General features: G+C 39.1%; 1 protein-coding gene across 1 annotated transcript in view; it reads left to right on the top strand.

Moving 5' to 3' along the window:
• Nucleotides 1-24,040, top strand: part of patj (PATJ crumbs cell polarity complex component) — a 164,387-nt gene that overhangs the window by 57,855 nt on the left and 82,492 nt on the right. The window contains exon 19 of the mRNA XM_048602089.1: nt 236-379. Within this exon, the coding sequence (XP_048458046.1) occupies nt 236-379 (144 nt within the window). The remainder of the gene's footprint in view (nt 1-235; nt 380-24,040) is intronic.

Genomic DNA, 24,040 nt, shown 5'->3' on the forward strand with positions numbered 1-24,040 from the left:
TTTGGCATCTTCCATCTTGGAGAGTGAGCCTGTCAATATGGAGGTGGAGGGCCTTATTCTTGTCCTTTGGCCTTGAGAGCCTCCTTGCCATCCTTAATGAACAGTAAGTACAAACCCTAAACCTCAATGGCTGGCTAGGAAAATATATGACAAGTGTCAGATATCAACAATGCAGGTTAGGACCCAGAAATTCACCCAATATTGCATTTACAAGTTAAGTTTTTTCCCCCCAAAGGTGGACTTGGATTCTGAAGCGGATTCTGAAGCAAATGCAGAAGAGGATGAAGTCGGAGAGTTAGCTTTATGGACTTCAGATGTGAAACTGATTGAACTGAATAAGGGTTCAAAAGGTTTAGGTTTCAGCATCCTGGACTACCAGGTATTTAGCAATTCCTAAAATACGTATATTGTTCTAATGACGCACAAACTTTAACTTCTAGGTTGTGTCCAAGAGCTTTTTAAACAAATTTTGAAGTCTGGATGAGAGATATTTAAGAACATTTATTTGAAATTCTGCCCATAACACAAGGTTATTATCGACATCTGTTATATTTCTGGTACTAAGCGTTAATTTAATAATGCAATACCAAGGAATTATTTTTCGGTTTTAGATTTTGTTAGTCTTTTTGGTTTTTAATTTCTCAGTTCTTCTATATTTAGAAAGTAATTTGGGGTATTCTCATAAATGCTATTGCAATATCCTCGGAAGTGGGAATTTTCAATTTTTTGTAACGTTGAGACCAACCCCTACTTAGGACATTTTTATATGCTGTTACTGAGTGTGGCAGTTGATTTTCTTGCTTGATTCTGTCAGCTAATATATTAGGTCTCCATAAAATCATAAGAAATAGGAACAGGAGTAGGCCTTTCAAGCTTGCTCCGCCATTCAGTGGGGTCATGGCTGATCTGACATTCCTGATGTCCACTTTGTGTGTTTTCCCCGCAACCCATGATTCCCGTACTGATTAAGAATTTGTCTATCTCAGCTTCCACTTGTTGAAGGTATGCAACAAATAAACCCAAAATGTTTAAAGGTTGGGCTTGTGAATGTAATAACATCCCTTAATTTTTCCAAGTGTATGGGACCACATATTTCTCCCTTTTGGAAAATAAGTTTCTAACAAAAGAAAAGACATAGGTCCTGCTGATCAACTATCAATTTGAAGAAGTATCATCTTCTGACAGAAAACTGTGTGTCATCATTGCTAAATTCAAAAGAATTGTGAACGACAACTTAACCCACCTATGTGATCTTCAGAATTTTGTTTTCCGTTTGGGTTATAAATAGGAGTGGATGTCAGACACTGCTATACATCTGACAACCAGGAGTGTTTTGCAATTTGGAAAGGTCACGTAATGCAGGTTTAAATTGTACAAAGCATTGTTGCTTTAGGAGTAATGAAATGGTTACATTACTGAGACAGAGTGATGCTAGGAGTTTTTGAGTTAGTGAAAAACTGCCTGATGACAGCTCCTGGATTGGTTGAACTGCAGTTACGCACTGATGGAGACAGTGCGGCCAAATCATCCAGAGTGTGCAAGCAGAAAACAGCTTTCACTCTTCTCTGTTTGAGTGGAAAGATCAAAATGAAAACAAGAAATTCAAAAGAATTCTAATACCAAAAAGACCTAAATCCACCTGATTAGCTATCAAATTGACAGACCTTCGCTTGACAGAAAAAGGCATTCATTATTGCTAAATTCAAAAGAACCGAAAAACAACTTAATCCACCTGTGTGATCTGGATGTTTGATCCTCAAAATTTTAGTTTCCCTGTTAAATTTTTTTCCATCCGTAATACTTGCGTCGAACCAATTGCCTTTTATTTGGCAAATTTGCGAATGAGGGGATGTGCATGTATAGGGTTTAAAGGTGTATAATTTAGTGGTAGAATATTAATCCTTCCATTTTTCTGTCATTTCTTAAAGAAGTGTATTTACAATAAATAGACTTCTTTTCCTGTTAATGAGGAATAGACAAGGAATAGTATGTCAGGTAGTGATACTGTCCAAATATCATCAGGAGATATTTCGGAACTGAACATGAAATTCCTTTGGCAGAACATATAGAAGAGCAGAAAACAGGATAAGTAGGCATTTTGCCTGTCCAAGGCATCATAAGGATGCCAAAACATGTGGTACTTGTCAGGTTGTTGGTAAACATGTGATCAAACCATATCAGTTTTTGAAGAACCGGTCAGTTACAGAAAAGGTAACTCTTTGTATTTCAACTATTAATCTCTAACGAGTTAAAATCAGACCAAAATTTGAAAATTTATGACCCAAGTTTTTCAGGACTTAATAAGCAGTTTGGTTACAAACAGTTAAAGTTCACTGCTTATCATTCGCAAAAACACGCAACTTTAGAGAGATACTGTCAGATTCTCAAAATTGTGATTAAAGCCTTTTGTCATAATTACATAGGATTAGGATAAAGGATTAGATTTCTTACTCTTTGCTACCAGAATTGCTTTCCCCAATTGAATCTACATGATTTGGTCTGTTCAAATTGATCAATGGTCATGTGGTAAGAGGTCCATTAAAATTGATTGAGTAAAGGTTTGCAAGGTAAAAAGATTGGATTACATGTCCAGTTTCCAGAGTGACCCAAATGGGCATTCAAAGTAGCATTTCGAGCCTTCACAATCAAAGATGAAGGAAAGGCAGCCATTCTACAACTGGAATGTTTCATATGGGAGATGAAGCGTTGGTGTTATCACCTTTTTATATGTTGGGCTTTTTGAAAGTGAGAATGAGTTGTCCATACAAAGTAATTTGGAAGGTTAGTAAAGTTACTTATTTGGTAGATGCTCCTGATGACAGAACCAATTTTTATTCCTGTCGCATGAGCATGTTAAAATGATTTCCATGTAGGGAGAGGCATAACAAAGAACAAGGTTGTAAGAATGGTGCAGCATTTTCAGGACAGTGAGAGCGAGGTAGAAGAAGAATTATATAAATCACAGAGTGAACCTCCTACAATCTAACTAGCCAATACTAAAATACCTGGAGAGTTACATTACATATTCACATTGTTGAGGAAAGATCTAGGAAGATTACTTATGAAATTCAATGAAATATGTAGAGTTACATCTTGATGTACTATGTTAGCTAGGCATGATAATTTAGGGGAGTCAGTACCAATAAAACAAACATCCTTATCAGTTCAGCCCAAAAAGTCAAGCTCAAAGCCAAATGGAGATTCACTAGATGCTGGAAAATCATCAGGTTGAGCCTAAGCAAAGCAGTTGCAGTTCACTAGTGGTGTTAATTCCTAAACTAGATGGACTAAGTAGATTCAGAATGGAGTACAGAAACATAAGAGTAATAAGAACACCCTTCGGGTATCTCATTCCTTTCTGAAATGAAGATGTACTGACAAGTGTCATTTACATCAAAAGCTAAAGAGATATTAACCTTGGTTACACCAGATGAGTTATATCAATGTGGATGGATATTGCTTGTGTTCATAAAATCCCCCAACTGCTTTTCAAAAACTTAACGGATCAAGTTATATCTGAAGTGCCTGACTCTAGTTTATTTAGATAATGTTGTAATATCCAGTAACACACGGGAGGAACACGTAAGGCAAGTAGAGGACCTGTTTAAGGAATTATGCTAGCTGACTTTCTAATAAATATCAGCAAGAGAATTTGCAACATTGAGATGAACCTACTTTGACCACTGGCAGGACGAGGGCAAGTGTTGCCAAGAACAACAGAAATGGAGCTGTGATTGAATTCTCTGTTATTAAAAGTAAATGGTAAATCGTGAGTTTTCTTGTAATAGGTGAGTTTATTCAGAGGTTTGTGCCTAACTTCAGCAGAATAACTATACCGCTGAATAGACTTGTAATGAAAACAGGCATAAGTGGTACGGTCAGCAAAGTGCCAAGCGGCTTTTGAAAAGCTAAAGGCAATCAAAATAAGTGAACCCGTGTTGGTAACCCCTGACTTTACGAAAACTTTTAATACCGCATTTGATGCGAATGGCTTGAGGGTAGGTGCAATCTTACTGTAGGCTAATGAATCGGGAAGAGAGATGCCAGTAGGGTACTTTTCTAAGATATTAACCCAATGTCAGAAGAAGCACTCTACAGTGAAAATGAGACTTTGAGATTATTATTGAGCTGTCAATATTTTGAGGTCTGTGTCCTCTATAGTTGCAAAGAAACTAATATACACTTAGTAATCACTCAGCTTTAGTACAGAAATTTAAGACTTGAAGTGTGAGATTGTTCCATTGGAGTTTATTGATTTAACTATTTAGTGTAAAAATTGTTGACATTGCTAGGAAGGTTGCATTCTTCATTCTTGATCTGCAATTGTGCTGCAAATGTTTAAGAATTCAGGGGGAAAATTACAATAAATGATTAAAGTCCTGCATTAGGTATAAGCAAGTGTGGAAAAATGCACATGCATTTTTTTCTGCTGTTTTGCATGTGTTATGTTTACCTGGTTAAGAAACACATTTAAAATGGTGTTTTGTCCCTTTTAAAGGGAAAGCATGTAAGGGGGGATACATTTTTCCTTTTTGGACCTTAAACTGGAACAGAAGTCGGACACTGCTGAATTGGTGAAAACCTGGAGATCTCGGAATTTGGGAAAATCAAGTGATACACATTTTTAGCTGTACAAGAAAATGTTGCTTTTGGAGCAGTGAAGATGTTATATGATGGAGTCAGAGTGACATCAGGGTTTTTTTTTGAATTAAGAAAATACTACTTGACAACAACCCTTGGACTGGTTGAGCTGCACTTTGTTCCAGATGGGTGGAAGCAATGCAGTCAGAACCATCCAAAGCTAGCAGAAAAAAATTTTTCTCCTTTCTCTTTGTGTGAGTGGAAAGGTTAAACAAAAACAAAAAACTTAAAAAAAATTCTAACACAGGAAAGATCTCGGTCAACCTGATCAACTGTCAGTTGAAAAATGACCATTATTTTACAAACAATAGTGTAACATCACTTATAATATTGAAAGAATTGTGAGGGGCAACTTAACCTACCTCTGTAATCTGGATTTTTCAACTTGTTTTACCGTTGTATATTGCTCCACTCATAATAATTATGTCAAATCACCTGTCTTTCTCTGATTTTTGGGAATGTGTATGCAGGCGTGTTTGGGATTTGAAAAGGTATAGTTTAGGTTTTAGATTAGTACTGCTTGTGTTTATTTTTCATTTGTTAAACGATAATCCTGTTTATAATAAACTATTAGCTTTCTGTTAATGATGATACCTGGTGCAAATTGCTTTTGTCCTGAATAAGAATCGATCAGGTATATTGATCATTGTTGTGGTTTAAGTTGGGTATTTACTCATTTGCCTTGACTTATGGAACAATGGGGCTGGGTTATCAGCACACGTGTCCCAGTAGTTAAGAAATTTTTGAAAATCTTTTTCTCCATCATTGTCTTTTCTGAAATTGAGTAGATTCTCTAATTTTATGCCAGCAAGATTTTTTTTTTTTCCTATGAGGGAACATTTCAGCTGAACCTAATTCTGTTATTAAAATGAAAAATGAGAAAAAGGCAACTTTTTAAATTCTTAAATAATCTTTGGTAGCCTCCTGTACCGCAGTTATTTTAATAATTGAAATTCATTGAGTATCGTGTTATTTTTGGAATGCTCCTTGTGCTGGTTTGTGTCCCATGTACACTGTCTTGCTGTTTCTTGTTGGAAATGATTTCATCTGGAAGAAAAATATGGCTTAAAGTTAGATCGCTGTGAAAACAAATACAGTGCAACAGTTTATACCAATTATACCTTGGCGAATAGAACATGGTGAGTAATCAATTTGTTAAAAGATTAATTAGGCTCCATTTTGCTTCCCTGCAAGAATGAACAGAAAATCCTTACAAATATTCATCAATTCTGAATAAAACCTTTATTCTAAGATGGATTATCTTGAATCTCTGTGATCTTTGTCAACATTTTCAATGTGCAAATTACCCATTATATTACTCGCAGATTCCAACAGTTACTGGACTTAAAAATACTTTCGCTACTTTGAGGCAGCTTGAACTTGTGACAGACATTGTGTGAGTGTAATATGATTTTGTTTTATTTGATTCGGAATTGTGTACAGCATTTCCAAGTCTTTATAAAATATTTGGTCAAAAGGGCTCTGTTATTGGTTGGAAACAGAAAGCTAATATGAGGTAAAAGCAGAAAATGCTAGAGAAACGCAGTAGGTCTGGCAGAATCTGTGGAGAGAAACAGAGTCAACATTTTGGGTCCACTGATCCTTCTTCAGAACTGATTGTGACTGGGAAAAGGTGGTATATATGCTGAAGGGAGGTGGTAGGAGTAAGAGTAAATGATAGTTGGAGATGGAGCCCAGAGAGTGTGAACAGCAGTTGAGCAGACATGAATAGATAGTGGTGAGCCAGTGAGCAAGAAAAACTGTTAATGGGAATGAGTAGTGGGTGAAAATGTATTGACTGTGATCAAAGCAGCCCATGTGATTACAAGGTCTGGGGTGTGGGAATGGGTAAAGGACATGGAAGAAGGTGCTTGGGCCCTAAAACTATAAATGCAGTATTGAGTCCTGATGGCTGCAGGGTCTCCAAGTGGAAAATGAGTGTGTTGCTGGAGCACTGTAGTGTCCTCAAGACAGAAATGTTAGAAGGTAAAACATAAAACTATACAGCACAGGACTGGGCCCTTTGGCTCATGATATTGTACTGAACATGATGCCAAATTAAATTAATCCCTTCTGCCGGCCTTTGGTCCATATCCCTCTATTCCTTGCATATTCATTTGCTTTATCTAAAAGTCTCTTAACCACCCCTATCGTATCTGCCCCCAGGACCACCCCTGGCAGTGCGTTCCACACTCCTACCATTTTCTGTGTAGAAAAAACCTGTCCCTCGCATCTCCTTTGTACTTTTCCCCCTTAAATGCATGCCCCCTAGGTTTAGACATTTCAACTCTAGGGAAAAGATTTTGACCATCAACCCTATCTGTGCATCTCATAATTTTATAAACTTCTATCAAGTCTCCCTTCAGCCTTCACTGCTCAAGAGAAAACAACTTGAGTTTTTCTGGCCTCTTCTTACAGCTCATACCTTCTAATTCAGTCAGTATTATGGATTAGACATGGATTAAACTGCATCTGCCATTTCTCTGCCCAGATCTGCAACTAATCTATATCCCGCTGTATCCTTTGAAAACCTCCTATACGATCCACAATTCCACCGATTTTTGTATCGTCTGTAAACTTACTAACCCACCCATCTACATTTTCATCCAAGTCATTTATATATATCAAAAACAGCACAGGTCCCAGTACGGATATCAGCGGAACACCACTAGTTACAAACCTCCAGCCTGAAAAACAACGTTCCACCACTACCTTCTGCCTTCTATGGGCAAGCTAATTCTGAATCCATGCACCAACTCACTGTGGACTCCATGCATCTTAATCTTCTGGATGAGCCTATTTGAGGGACCTTGTTGAAAGCCTTATTAAAATCCACGTAGACAACATCCACTGCTGTACCCTCAAAGATCACCTTCGTCACTTCGCAAAAGTCAATCAAATTAGTAAGACATGACCTGCACTGCACAGAGTCGTGCTGACTGTCCCTAATTAGGCCATGCTTTTCCAAATGTGCTTAAATCCTATCCCTTAAAATTTCTCTGGAATTGCTTCTCAACCACTGATGTAAGACTCACTGGTCTGTAGTTTCTTGGATTATCCCTTTTTTCCTTCTTGAATAGAGGAGTAACATCAGCTCCTCACCAGTCCTCTGGGGTGCCTCTAGTGGCTAGCGAGGATGCAAAGATCTTGCTCAAGGCCCCAACAATCTCATCTGTTGCCTCCATCAATAACCTGAGTAGATGCCATCAGGCCCTGGGGACTTATCCACCTCAATGTTCTTCAAGAGTCCGAACACAACTTCTTTCTTGTTCTCAAAATACCCCGGCATATTAGCATGCTGTACACAAATCTCACTGACCTCCATTTCCTCCTGCTGAGTGGATACTGATGCAAAGTACTCATTTAGGATTTCACCCATATCCGGAGAACACCGTGGTGTGCTGAAGTGGCAGACAACAGGAAGCTCATGATCATTTTTATGGACTGAATTTAGATGTTCTGCAAAGCATTTGTTTAGTCTGCCTTTAGTCTCCCCAGTGCAGAACAGATCACGCTGAGAGCAGCCAATACAGTAGACTAGACTGAATGAAGTGCAAGTAAATCGCTCCCTCACCTGGAAGGTGTGTTTGGGGCCTTGGATGGTGAGGAAGGAGGAAGTAAATGGGCAGGGGTTACAACTTCTGTGAATGCCGGGGAAGGTGCCCTGGGGATGCTGGGGGTGTGTTGGGAGTGGAGGATGGTTGCACCACGGCGTCCTGGAGGGAACAGTCCCTGTGGAATGCTGACAAGTGACGGGAGGTGATGTTGTGGAGGTGGTGGAAATGATAGTTTATAAAATGAAAGCCTTCACTCACCCCCACGCTGCAACACATCACGTGGGCTGCTTTGATCACAGCCAACCCACGTTCAGCCACTAATTGTCCCCATTAGCAGCTTTCCTTTCTCCCCAGCTCATCTTCATCCATTCCTTTGTTCCCACTCTCTGGACTCCACCTCCACCTGTTGTTTAATTCTCCTTCCGCCCCACCTTCCACATATTTCTCACCTTTTCCTACCCACAATCTGTTCTGATGAACAACCTGAAATGTTGTCTCTTCTTTCTCTCCACACATGATGCCAGACCTGCAGAGTTTCTCTGGCAATTTCTGTTTTGCTTTAAGATTTCGAGCATTAGCAGTTCTTTGTTTTTTTCTTTGTTTAGGGCTAATATGAGATGTTTGTTTGTTCATGAATTTATTGAGTTAGATTTTGCTGAGTATTTTCTGCACGTAGTTTGATTTTTCTTTACTAGTTACTAATTACTGTCCAAATTGATCACAGCAAGCCTGTTCCCTCTATTGACACCAGACTTTAAGGAGCCCTGCTGTTTGAATTTCAATGCAGAAAAAAGGTGGGTGGAGGGAACGTAATTTTTATTTGTATTTATAGATGGGAGTTGTTAAAGTGGACCCTGTGGAATCTCCATTACAAGGTGGAATGAAATTTTTAGTGAGGTAAATGAACTAAAAAAATCATATAAGAGATTGTTTCATTTAGATTGATTGATTATGTTTTCTTTTAAAATAGCCTCTTACTTACTTGCTGTTGCGATTCTAATTGTGTCCAACGTCCTCAAGCAAATTTTTGACTCTTTGAGGAATGTTATTCTGGGTATTTATTTTTCCTCCCAGTGTACGATTTGGCAGTTAGGAGCCATTGGGATTTTCATTAAAACTAATTGACAATCTAACACATGGTCATTTTTCTGGTTTATAAAATAAAGCCATTTGGTCCTAAAGCAGCTGGATGGTAGGATATAGGGGCAGATTTTTTTTCAATGGCCAGACAGTCCTTATTCCAGAATAGATGGGAGTTGCAAAAGTGGACCCTGTGGAATCTCTGTCACGCGCACTGAAGGAATTGCCTGGGCAATCCCATGACCCTGGGATCCCTCTGAAAGTCTCCATTTAAATCAGAGACTTTGATTCTTCTGATGTAACTAAATAAAATTGTTACTGAAGAAGCGTTAGACTACTAAATATGTAGTCAAACTCAGGAATAACAATTAAACAGACCCCATACTTAATTCACATGCCCCAACTCCCCGTGAGCAGTTGCACATTCCACCCATCCCGACCCGAAATGACCTCAAAGTACCCAAGCTAACCTCCACACCCTGGACTTGACTATTCCTTTCTGTGCCAGACCTGATCCAACTCCTGAAGTCCATCTCCCCGCCAGACCCCCAACTTCTTCTACCACCCCCACCGTCCTTTCTGGAACCCATCTCGACCCAACCTCCAACATTGCCTCCACATATTCAACCTCCTTCTGCACTCATCAGCCCCCTACCACTCTAGACCTCACCTGAGCTCCGACAACCCATCCCCATCTTTCTGATCCAGACCTGACCTCCAAGACAATGTGATCACTGTTCCCTCCTCTGCCAGACCTGACCCAGCCTAGACCCAACCCTGATCCTTCGCTAATGGACCTGAAGCTGCAGACCAACACCAACCTTGCTCAACCCAGTCTACTTCTAAACACCGCATCACTTATCTACCCCCCACCCCCCCAGCCCCCTGCATCGACACTCTTTTTTTTTCCCCCCCGCCCCCCTCAGTAATCTTACACCCTGGCACCCTACTCACTTATCACTGTGTCTCCTTCCCATCGCATGCTACTATCCTGGCACATTGCCCTCACCCCAGCCTGCATGCTTTCCAACTGTCACCCAATTCCCACTCAAGATGGCACCCTACTAACTTTGCACCCTGGCACCCTAGTTAGCTGGCAACCTACCCTCAGCAATTTTGCGTTCTATGATCTCACAATACAGTCCGTTTGCAGCTGGTACCCTACTTACTTGGCACCATACCCCCTACTCAGCTGGTACCTATTCTCCCAACACCCTAATGTCATATTTACCTTGAGTACTTACCCTTTTTAAACAGTTGTTGAAGTAGCTGACAGAACCTTTATATTTCAGAATACTGCAGTTGCCTGCTGTGAAATGGGGACATCAGCTGCCTTCTTCTGTCAGTAATGTGTTATGGAAGAACTGTCAGAATGGAATTACTGCTCTGTCTTCCTGCGGGAGACTTGAGTGGAATCTCGTCTCAGAAAAGTGGAGTTCTCTTCTTTCGTAAGAAGAAAGGGCCAGTGAGTGACAATTTGTATGAGATTGACACTCCTCAGAAGATCAGACCCATCAGTGTCTGGTTGTTCCAGCAAGTGTTTGGTGGCAGTGTTTACAGTTATTAGTTTGGTGCTGGAATCAGAGTATCAGGGATAAGAAGCACAGGTATAGGTGAATTTGTGAAGCCATTTGGGAGGCAGGATGCCATTAGGAAGGATCTTAGGCAGTGGAAATATTGAGGCTGGTCTTGTAGTAGTAGTGTGATGCAAGAGTACCCTTGTAGATGGCTAAGGGAGGTCAGTATTCAGGAACAGCAGATGGGGGTCATTGTAGCATTGGGAAATAAGTATTGTTGGGTGGGAACAGCAAAGAAGAGTGGTTCCAGTGACCTGGATATGTTGGCATACTCCTGCCATTTGCACAGGCTGCTCCAGAAGTCGCTCCAGAAGTCACTCCACAGTGAAACTCTGTACCAGGGTCTGACAGTGTTGAAGGAGAGGCAGGATGGAAAATGTTATCACCTCTCATCACATTCAGCTCCTTCAGCTTCAGATGTAGCTTTGTGATGAGTTCACCACCTAATGCTGGGAGCCAACAATGTTTGGGTTTGCAAACATGAAAACTAAACCATTATGTTGCAGAAATGAGCTACAGGCTTATAGTATTTGTTTTGAATTTGGTGTGTGTCCTATGTTTAATGCAAAGAAAGCATATAGAATATCCTTATTGTAGTTTTGTAAGATTATGAAAATTTCTTGGGGTTCTTGGGGTTCTTGGCCTTTGAGCAAAACTCTGTGTAGCAGCTTTGTTCAGATTTGACTGATGTTTTGAATACTGAGTTGACTAAGAGGTAGGCCACTCTCGCTATGCTTGTAATTCTTTTGCATCGTAATGCTCATGGTTGATCACTTTATTTTTACAGCTTAAAATGTATTTTTGTTTTTATTATATGGTGATCTGCATTCAGCCAGGTTACTTGACCCAGTGTTAAAGCAATGGTTCTGAATGGAAAATGGAATCACATGACAAATTGATATGCTAGAATTTGGTTCAGTGTGGAATTGGCAGTGGGTAATAATGTATGATGAAGGCATTGGAAAGAAATTTGATGGTAGCAAAAGAGTAGCAATTTAATTTTATCTTTTCTCTGATTATTTTTGGTTTATTACTGTTTCTCTAATTTGATTTGGCATATATATCACAGACATCTTTTGATGCATACATAAATAAAAGAGAATATGCCAAAGGTTTTTGCAAAAGCCTTAATGGTGATTTATCATGTAAAACTGATTAAGGTTGAAGGATATTGATATTCGTTTAAGCTTACAATAATCCTGATTTGATTTTAAGCAGCTGAGCTGTGGGGGAGCAAAGACCTACAATATCACCCATTACTTTTTAAATGTTGGGCCAGCATATATTTTTCTTCTGCTTTGAGAATGAAATTGATCTGTTGCATCTGTTGTCAGTTTCTTTTGAAAGAGAATGTACATTTTAAATCTTTAAGTGCTTAACGTCATAAGGACTGCCATTCCTTAAGCTGAAGGTGGTGAGTTCATTTGGGATTATGAAGTCATTGTGTGGTAGATGTTGGAATGCCTTGCCTACTAACTGCAAAATTATAAGTTTAGTTTGTCATCAGTTGCCCTTCAATGTTGAAGATGACTGTCTATTGCACGCACAGAGTCATCGGTTGTATATTCTAATGTGTCTACGGAACCTGATTGCAGAGTTACATGGCTTTCCATCATGCAGGCAAGGATAAATTGTCTGGGTTTGGATGGGACTGCCCAGTGTTATTAGCGTGCCTTTTGTTGTTTTGCTGCCTGTGCTCTTTACTCTTAGAAGAAAAATCACCAGGTTGAAATTTCTCCCCAGGTAGTTTTCTTCTTGTGTATCTTTCTCACGGTTTCTGGTGGACATGCCAGATTTCCTGAAGTTTGCCATCAAGGATAATCACAGCCAACCTCACAGGCAATATCCAGGTTTAAGTTTTGAAGATATAACTGCCTTAGAAATTTTATCATCGATCTCTCTGTTCACTCCATTTGAGCTCGGTTCTGATGTTGAGTGCTTCAATTCCATACATTTCAACTTTTTGAAGTGCCACAGTCTTCAGCACTTTGTCTTGATGTCCATGATCTGACTGCTACTCCCATGAGACCTGTCGAACTACTTAAAAGTAATTAGTCCACATTTTGTTGGCATCAAGACAGCAGGTTTTGTTTGTGAACTTGATATCCTGTTTCCTCCTTGTCTCTTGGGAAATTGGGCAAATGTTGAGGTCACAGTAGCAGTTCTACTGGGGGTTGGGGGAGGTTAGAGCAAGGGATAGGGGAGCAGAGGGGTTGGTTAGTTGGCTGTATGGCTAGTTTATCATAGAATCATGAAACACACCCTTCGGCCCAACTCGTGCATGCCGACTAGTTTTCGTAAACTGAACTAATCCTATTTCGCCAACGTACCTCTAAACCTTTCCTATCCACGTACCTGGCCAAACGTTAAACGTTGTAATTGTACTCATCTCTACCATTTCCTCTGTCAGCTCGTTCCATATACACACCACTGTCTGTATGAAAAGGTTGCTCCTCAATTCCCTTTTAAATCTTTCCCATCTCACCTTAAACCTATGCCCTCTAGTTTTGGACTCCCCCACCCTGGGGAAAAGTTTGCAAAGCGATGCATGGGTTCAATCTCCTTACTGACTGAGGTGATCATGAAGGCCCTGCCTTCTGAACCTCGCTCCTCACATGAGGAGTGGTGACCCTCAGGCTAAGCCTGCTACCAGTCATCTCTTTTCCCATGTGTGGTCACCACCCCATGTCCTACCCTCCCATAGGCCAGCTTGCACACCAACACAGTTAGTAGACTGTGGCCACTGCTGTACGCAAGAAACCATGTGAAGCCACAGGTGAGAGCTCAATGAATGTCAAGGACCACATTCAGTTATGCATCCAGCTCTGAAGTAGGATGTGGCTGACTCTTGCACAAGAGATTCCAATACAAGGCTCACGCTTCCACATAAGTCTAATAAAGACTGTTATAGCAATTGATTTCATGTGTTATAATTTTGACATTACGTTGTCTTTACTCCATAAACCATTGCAATAAGAGTCTTATTAGTGTATTGACTGTGAATAATGCAAAATTATTCTGGCAAAAAAAATAAATATTTGCAATATGTGTGCAAGTAAGAAAAGCATTTTGCTTTTGCTTTGTGAATATAATTTTTTTTTTCCTAGTCTTAATCATTTTTCCTCCATACCTTTAATTGAACATTGTAATAGTTTAATTAAATATGAAAATATTCTGACTAGACTGTCTGGCTTTGACTGGCATACACGCATCCTTTCTTTTTGTAGCCATTCTATGAGTACCAGGGATTGGAGGAAATTTAAATGTAAGAACAATTTAATACAGACATGCATATAACTCACGTACAAATCCAATTGCTTAGTTATTAAGTGTCATAGTTTGGTTATAAAAAATTAGTTTGCAAAAACAAACAATTAGCATTAATCATATGGCCTTCAATCATTACCAAAAACTGAATTAAAAAGTTCACAGATTTTAAGGAGCATAAAATCGCTTCATATGCTCCTATACATGACCCCACAAAATAGGATTCAGAAAGAGAAGTTCAGTTCAAGATATGAAATTCAAAAAACTCTAGAAATTCCTGAATTCAGAATGTGGTGCCTACCCAAGTTCACTGATTTGCAGAACAGAAAGAGGCCATTTGTTTGTTGTGTATGTGCCAGCTGTCTGAGTGAGCAATTCATTCGGTGCCACCCCCTGCCTTCTCTGTGTAACCCTGCACATTCTTTTCAGATATTAATGCAATCTCCTGTTGAATCTGCCTCCACCAGTTCAGATCTTTGCTGTTTGCTGTATGAAAAAGTTATCTTCATGCTACCCATTGTCTTTTTTGCCAGTTTCTTTAAACCTCTTGGACTTGCTTCTTCCATCAATGGGAACAGCTTTGTGAACAGAAATTTATCTACTCACTTCATAATTTTGAAATCCTTTATCAAATCTTCTCTGAAATTTGTTCTCCAGGGAAAATAACCCAAACATCTCCAATCTGTTCATGTAACTGAAGTTCCTCATTCCCAGACTCGTTCTCTTGAATCTTAGCTAGTACATTCACACCTTTCCTAAACTATAGCGCCTCAAACTGGGTGCAGTACTACAGGAGAAGCCAAATTAACGTCTTATTCGAGGTTAATATAACCTCCTTGCTTTTGTACTTGGTGCTTCCAGTAACAAACGTAAGGTACTTTACGAACCAAATTCTCAATCTGTCCTGCCACTTTGAATGACTTACGTACACGTTTTGTCCCAAATTATTGTTTTTAGGAGCTTTTTGGCCACTGAAGTAACTTGACTGGCCTGTAGCTGCCAGGCTTATCTTTCTAACCTTTCTAAAATAAGAGTATAATATTTGAAATTTTCCAGTCGTCTGACATCACACCTGAGGGAAAGGAAGGTTGACAAGCTATGGCCAATGTCTTAGCAACTTGTACTCTTGCATCCCTCATTAACTTTGGATGAATGTTGCTTGGTCTTTGTATCTTATTGACCCAAACTTTAACAGTAAATTTTGCCTGTCGACCCTGCTAAATTTCTTTATCAATATCTGGGGGCTAGTGACAGAATTGGGGGAACTTTCTCTCAGATGATTCATTCCAAAGCCTGTCATAATCATCTCCTTTGACAGCACCATCTAGGACAGGGGCAGCAGATACCTGGGGCACCACCCTCCAAGCCACTCCCCAATCTGATTTAGTAATATACTACAGTTCCTTTAGTGGAACTGAACGGTGGAACTCTGACCCAGCACAATGGTTTAGCTATTCCAAATGGACTGCAGCATTTCAAAAAGGCAGCTCGCCATCATTTTCTCAAGGCAAACTAGGGATCAGCAATAAATGGTGGCCTAGCAATATCCACATCCTAGAAAATTAATAAAAGAAGGCTAAAATCATTTGAGCTGCATATCTTCAAAATCCTGATGCTTCTGAATGATCTAATTGGGTGCAAAATGAAGGATGACTCGTTGATAAGATTTTTAGCGCAATTTTCTTCCAAAATTCTAGTTTCATCTAATTCAGGATAATTTCACTGCATAACATTGTTGACATAACGGGTGAAACCTATTCCATGGTCAGCCAACAGCTTGTACATGGTGCAATGGATCCTCAGGATTTTTCAAAGGGAAGGACTAAGATGGTTGCTGGGCATTAATCCATTTTACAGACTGCCATCCTGGAATGATCAGCAGTGCCAAATCTTAAATTTGTGACCATCTGGTTGGTAAGCTAGTGGTGCAACCACAAAACTACTGGGTTGATCCTTCTCAATCCATTTTTAATTTAAAGCATCTGCAGTTTTTGGTGGATTATATTAGTAAACATAATACATAATAAAGTTAACGTCTCTCCTTCTGTAAAAATTCTATGTATTAATTTTGTGTAAAATCAAACAAATTGTCCCTCTTACAAAATACTTCACATTAATTAGCTGCTTAAAACATCAGGTTAATTTAATTCATATAGAATGTTGCTAATTATAAGTTTTACTGCACAACAGTTAACTGGGTAGTTCAGACTCCTTGCTATATTTATGAATTAAGGACATCAGAAGAAGATTAGAAATTGAAAATTAACCTTTTTTTAACTGAAGTGATGGGAAGTATTCATAAAGGGTGACTAGTACAGATGTAGGACAAGAAACTTTAAATGGTTTTCCAGGAAGCTCTCTGCGACAAACTAGTCACAAATCCAGGAACATCCCATGAAACAAAGATAACCCTAGCATCTTTCCTGCATTGCCAACCTATCTTCTGAATCCCTCTTCATCCTGTCCAATTTTTCTTCCAACCAGTCTGATGAGCTCATGGATGATCACCAACCTTGAGACCATATAATTGCCCTTTTCAACTAATTTCTTCCCAAATTTTTGCCTACCAGTCAAGTTTTTGATGCAGCAATGTTCCCATTGTCCTACAGTACTTCAGAGTTTTCACAAGTGATGGGCTGCTTTTGGCCAGCATTTAAGTCATTGTCACTAACTTCTGCCTCACTGCGATGACAGTGTGAGATTTGAAAACATCAATGGCCTGGTACAATCCACCTTTGACAAGCATTTGAAGCCTCAGCGCATTCACACTACTTGCACTGCTATTGGGCAAAGAAATTATTGCAAATTAAATGTAGCTACAGTTTGCAACCACATACTTTCCCCATCAATGTTTTAGCGTCCAGCAAATATGGGTTTCATGCTTATACCCATGAAACTGACACTGACACTGACAAATTAGACAGAGGACGAGCCCCCATCCATACAGGCAACTGACACCTTCTGTGCATGAGAGATTGTAGGAACTGCAGATGCTGGAGAATCTGAGATAACAAGGTCTAGAGCTGGATGAACACAGCAAGCCAAGCAGTATCATAGGAGCAGGATTAACATCTCTGTGCACCAGACAACAAGATGTCCACCACCGACCTAACCTCCCTCTCTCTCTCTCAACGTGCATGCACACATATACACTTGTATACACTGAAAGACATCGATGCAGTGAACCTGCAGGTAGGTGCTAAATGAGTGATCTCTAACAGAGCGAATGAGCAATCCTGAGATGCAGCTTGCTCAAATCCACGAGCTGGATGTCTGTCTGTGTGCTCAAAGTCTTTGCAGCAGCCTTTCAAATTGCTGGTGTGCCCTGCAATGCCGCTGTATGCTTTGTACGGGTCCTGCAAGTGTACTGGCGAGGTGCCATGAGCTTTGTGAAATTTCATAAATTTTAAGATGCAATTTTCCATGGCCATGGGGTGAGCGTGGCTTGTGCCCATGGAATGTGCCCTGAGGTGCTGCTTGGTGCTGAGCAGCGTGGAGGTGATCTGAATTGCAGTACCTGCTCTGATTTCCATCTGAAGATTTCTTGATATCTTATGTTACCAAATGTGGCAAACTGGAAGCTGGGTATTAATGAGGTGGATCGTGCTGTTAATAAGGTATTTAACAGGCACTAACCTCCCCTAACTGGCAACTTGCTGCTGACTAGAGTGAAAGTTCCATCACTACCCAGCAACTGTATAAATGTTACAGCAAGTTGCTCCCAACATCAAGCTAGACCTCACCGGACCTCTTACTGATTCTGCCGCAAATCTCACCGTAGTCCACATTGTTGCACATCAGGGGTAACAGGGAGAACATAGGAGAATGGGGTTGAAAACATATCAGTCATGATCGAATGATGGAGCAGACCTGATGGGCTGAATGGCCTAATTCTGATTCTATATCTTATAGTCTCATGGTTCAGGCATCTTGTGAGATTCTGCTCTGTGACAAATGAATATTACCACAAAAAAAAGGAATAGAAAAGATAGTAAAGAAGTTTTTAAGACTGAATAACAAAGAAATTTAATGGTATAAGGAACTTCTGAATTTTTAAAGGAAGCTAGAATGTACTTCTGCCAATGTACTTCTGAAGAAAACAATCCCTTGTTGGGAAGAAGCTAAAGGAAAATACAAATGATGAATTAAATGACAAAAAATCAATGTAAGAGAATTTATTGAGGGACCAAATATCATTTTGAAATTAGTAAATGAACTTGCAGCTCCCAGAATTTAGTTCGTTCTTGTAATTGAATTCATACGGCAAGTTTATCCTAGTTTTGTTTAAGATGCTGCAAGTATGTTTATTGTCCAAACTTTAGAGAGTTAACTAAAGAAACATAGAATGCTTTGACCTTAATAATCGAATTTAGCCTGTTCGTGTACAGTGAACAATTTAAGTTGCTTAGAATTTAAATTTATCAACAGGGTTATAATAACCTTTGAATAAAGACATTTCTGACAAAACTGATTTATTTAGCACAGGGTCAAGTTTTTAATATGTTAACAATGCATTTAAGCACATGTTCCAGATGAAGTGCTGACTTTCTGTTGTAGCCTTTTTGCCCAGGGCCTAGAGTATGTGATTGACACAATCTGCACTATGGAGCATATTTTATTTTTGTATTTGCCTTCTGTATGGTGAGAGTATTACCTTTCCGAAATATACATTTCAAGAAAATTTTGTATGAAACGATTTTCAAAAGATTTTTTCATTTATTTTCTCCTCTTTTATGTTTTACTGAGAGAAGTATTTCAAAAACAAATTGCTATTATAGATTTTGTGATTTTAAATGTGGTATCCTGAAAATGTTGTTTTTGACATTTTTTCCAACTTTGTGAAATATTCAATTTGGAAAATAAGTTCACAATAGAATATTGTCAGTTGTTCGATGACAGGACCTTGAGGGTAATAATGGGAGGTGTATCCAGCAGCTATCTATCTATAAGTCATTTTGAATTTGCTGGGCACTCAAGAGAAATCTTTTTTTTCTATTTTTCGGCTGGAAAATCTTTTGCGCAGCAATTTACTAGTCATGCAGCTGATAATGGTTATTCAAAGACTTTGGTTAATGACAGGACCAACACCCCAATCAGCAAGGTTTAAAGATATGAGAAGAAAGAAACTGAGGAAGGAGAGAGGCGTCAAATTAAACTCGGAAAAGTGAGGGAAAGAGAGATTTGATTAAGCGACATGAAAAGAGAAAGCAAACTAAGAAAAAAAATTAAAGCAAATGATTTAAAAACTTCTAAGAGCAGTTTGCTACATTAGGCAACAACACTCCATGGAGAGAGAGAGTATCATGCCAGCGTCATAAATCTTGTCATTAAATGGATTCTTATGTTGTGCTAATCCTGATACTAGTGATTTTAATTTATCTCATGCAGTAAAATCTTGAAATACATTGAAGGTTTAGCATTAGAATGATATTTTCAAGAAGCTAATGTTTGTGGCATAAATGATCCAGCAATTTGTGATGATTTGTAATTCAGGCGTATCTCTTCGTTGCCACAAATTGCTGGGTTGCTTACACACTCATAGTATTGTGCACAGTAAAGTGGTTGCTACTTCCCTTGCAAAATCTGGCCCAATGTGCTAAAATAGTAAATGTTTTGAGTTCCGTAACCCTTCACGTTCTGTGATGACAAAAATACAATTGCAGTGTCCATTGTTTTGTTTGTATGCAGTCAGACTTGGACAACTTGGGCTTGTAAGTGACGACAAGTAACAATCATATCACACAAGTACTAGGCAATGACTATCACCAACAAGAGAGAATCAAACCATCATCCTCTGACATTCAGTGCCATTACCTTCACTGACTACACCACTATGAAAATCATGGGAATTATCACTGACCACCACTTACCCATTCAGTCCCTTCACCACTGATGTACTGTGGCAATTATGTGCATCATGTACAATATGCATACAGGCAAATCATCATTGCTTCTTTGATAGCACCATTCAGACATGAGGCCTCTACTTCCTAGAAGGCCAGTAGATGCATGGCAGCACCAGCACCTACAAGTTCTAGGTCTATCCTGACTTGGTGCTATACTGCTATTCTTTTATTGACAGGTCACAATCATGGGGATCCCTTTCGAACAGCACTGCAGTTGTTCCTACACCCCAAGGACTGCAACTCTTCAAGAGAATGTAGCTCATCACATCTTCTCCAGCAGTTTAGGATGGGCAATAAGTGCTGGCCTCAGCAGCAACACCCACATCCGATGAACAAATAAATAAAGAGCCGGAAACTACACATCATTTATCCAAAACTCACCTTTTTCTGCTGAATAAATATGGAAATTGCACTTCAGTAACTTTAAACCCTTGTGATTTTAGTATAGAATTTGAAGTTTTCCTTTTCTACTTAGAAAGATTGTATTAAACTCTCAATAAAAATCTAAAATTAGAAATCACTTTTATGCTTACACCTAATGTTAACTGTGATATTTAGTATAATTAGGCTTTCCACAGCGCACATTACAACTTGTCTCTGAGAGCAAACAGTTATGACCTCCCAGTGGTTCTTTAGCATCGTTGCCCTGACAAGTTGTATTAGAAAATGTTGATTACCTCATTCCGTTGCCCATTTTCAAACTGTCCTTTGCTTAGTCCTATCTGTGGGAATGTTGTCTTCTTAACCTGTTCACAGCAAGAATTCTGTATCTTAAATTATGACCATGCGCACAGCTTCTGCCACACCGTGCAGCAACTTGGTAATATGTCAATGTATGGTTCACCTAAGAAACATTTTTATAGCATAAGTGAAGTAGTACTTTTAGAATTTAGAATTACATGAAATTTAATTTTTAAAAAAAACTTTAATCAGTTACTGATTGAGAGTGTCACTGGCTAGGACAGTATATTTTCTTCATGCCTAACTTCCCTTGAGAAGATGGAGGTGTGCTTGAATCTTTCAAGACTCAGCCACCTTGATCAGTAGAGAAGTTACCAAGCCGCACTTGATGGGCATTCAAGTCCCCCAACTGGAGTGGCTTCTATGCTCTTTCCATTGTCATTGCTTCTTCAAAGTGGTACTAAAGCGGTTTCTTTGTTCTTTCTTGGAAAATAGGCGACAGGTTTAGATAGAGAATCTGGATCGGCGCAGGCTTGGAGGGCTGAAGGGCCTGTTCCTGTGCTGTAATTTTCTTTGTTCTTTGTTCTAAACATGGAGGAGTACTGATTCATCTATGGGATGGTGGGTCACGGTTGTTAATTGACAAGAGGTTCCCTTGCCAATTTTCAACCTGATGCTGTGAGACCTCAATGCCAATGGAATTTGGAGTCAATGTTGGAGAACCAAGAGCAGCTTCCTCCAGACTGTGTACCACTGTGCTGCCACCTCTGCTGGATCTGGATCTGGATCTGTAGATAGGACATAACCAGGGATGGTAATGATGGTGTGCAGTGTCATAATAATTCTATATGACTATACTAGGCTGTTCCATGACTGGCCAGTTTTGGCACAAACACCCAGATGTTTATAAGGAGAACTTTACTGTGTCAACAAAGCTGATTTTGCCATTGTTTTTGTTTTGGTACCTTTGATGCCAGGTTGACTGTCCAATTTACTTCCTTTTTGAGTCGCTTATGGTTTTTTTGCAAATAAATGGCTGGCTAGGACATCTCAGAGGTCACTTAAGTGTCAACTATGTTGTTGTATGTTTAGGGTGATGTAGGCCAGCCTAAGTAATAACCCTTTAAAGGACATGGGTAAGACAGGTTTTTATGACAGTCATGAATGATTTCCCAGTCATGTTTACTGAGACTAGCTTTTACCTCCAACTGAATAAAATTCCACCAACTGACATGTGCTTAGAGAATTAGCCTTAGTGCACTGAATTGTTAATCTACTGACATTGCCATGATGCCATGCCACCAGTTTCTCCATTAGTTTCTGTAGACTGAAGACACTTTTCATGAAATCATTTTTTACCTTTATTGAGATACTTTTTTTTTTTAAAAGTGTCAGTTGTTTCAGTCTCCGAATTGGTTTTGTTAAAGCAGCCAGGCTGATTTGCCAATATAATACTTGGATAAATTAACTCATCCAGTGGAACAAAAGCCTAGTGGCAAGACATAAGGATTTCTTTTTGTCACCGAATGAGTGATGTGATCAAGATCTTCCTTTCCAGCATAATAATATGGCTGTAAAATTAAAGTTTTGGAAAAAGTGACTTTCTGTTCGCATGCACTGTGTTCAACTTATAAGGTTTATAAGATTGTTATATTCTTGAATTGTAGCTTTAAATTTGATGTAAGTGAAGGGAATCCTATGTCCTGCTCTGTAATCTACTTGACAGTAAGCTTGGTGGTTTGATTGTAAAGATGGAAAATACAGATCGTTTTTCTTGGAGGTAGGTGCATGGTATGTATCTTGGAGACAATAGAGTAGTTTCTGTGTTTACAGACTTTGAGTCTGTAAAAGTGCCAGACAGATGTTGAAGGTACCAAGTTGGAAATAATTGTTCTGTAAATTGCCCATTTACTTCCATGATACAAGAGATTTGTGGTAAAGGATTGCTGATTAACTTTGTATCTGGGTTGGAATGCGAACATGTTACATGTCGCCGTACAGATGAGGGCAGAGAAAGCCACTTTTGAGACATGTTACAGCCAAAGAATATCACAGATGGACAGCAGAGAGAAAAGGCTGCTTGACTTCAAGATATTGCAGTTTGATGTTGAAGGAAAATGGTCTTAAATTGATGAGAGACATCCTACAGCCTTTGAAAGATTTGTGGATGTTTGTCTTGGTGTGGCTCGGGGAGAGAGGAATTATTTGAGCATACTTTACTGCTGGTGATGGACTTAAGAAACCGAAATAAATGCCTGGAGATGTCACAACTTATAAGGAGGGGAGACCTATTGAAAGTAAGGAGCAAACGTGAACTGTTCACTTAAAAACGCTACAATGATGAATGCAAAAAGGGAAATGTAACTTTTTCAGTAGTTTTGAAGTATAAGTTAGCTGCGAATTGAAAACAGCATTTAATCAGCGGGACTTGAAACATTTATGGTTCAGAATAATCTGTGCCCCTCAACAACCTGTTCTAGTACAACTCAAATATTGGTATCTACCTGGCAATGTGGAAAATCAAGATAGAATACTCTCCACTTGCCTAGTTGAATGCAGCTACAACAAATGTTAAGAAACTTGACATTACACAGGACAAAGCTTCCTGCTTGATTGGCATCCAATCCATCACCTTCAACATTAATTCTCTTCATCCATCAATCCACAGTAGCAGCAGTGTCACTGGGCCAAAATCCATGAACTCCTTTCTGAACAATGTTGTGGGTATACTTGTACAGCAAGGACTACAATAGTTCAAGAAGCCACGTTCCTGGGCAATTAGGGTGGATGATAAATGTGATGTACTCATCTCATGATCAAATTAAATAACTTTTAGCTATTTGTTACACACAAGTTAGAAATGTGAAATCTTGAGTCATTCCTTCAGCTAATAAATAAAAATTATCAGTCACCCTTCAATTGTAATCACTACCTGTGGAGGAACTTGAAAAATTCCAAGCTACATTCAAGAATATAAAAATACTTATCAATGACAGAAGATTAGGTATTATTTTAGATAAATTGTCATTTGATTTAGTCAGTTCTTTACAGTATTTAGTCTTGGTTTGATACAACTATTATGGAGAATGTGATTCTTTCCTCCAAGCTGTTTGGCAACTGTGCAAGATACTGTAATTTGTGGGGTGCAAGTTACACATACATCTTTATGTGAACACAATGTGTGCATCGGGAGATAGATTATAAAGAAAAAGCTGACTACTCTGCATTGACTTTGAAAGGTGTCAGAAATTTCAAGTGTTTTCATCTCAACAAAATGAATGAGTTAAATTGTGAAATAGTTTAACTTGGCAATTATGCATTCCATTGAAAT

This window comes from Rhincodon typus, chromosome 10, assembly GCF_021869965.1.
Source record: "Rhincodon typus isolate 14 chromosome 10, sRhiTyp1.1, whole genome shotgun sequence".
Taxonomy (NCBI): Eukaryota; Metazoa; Chordata; class Chondrichthyes; order Orectolobiformes; family Rhincodontidae; genus Rhincodon; species Rhincodon typus.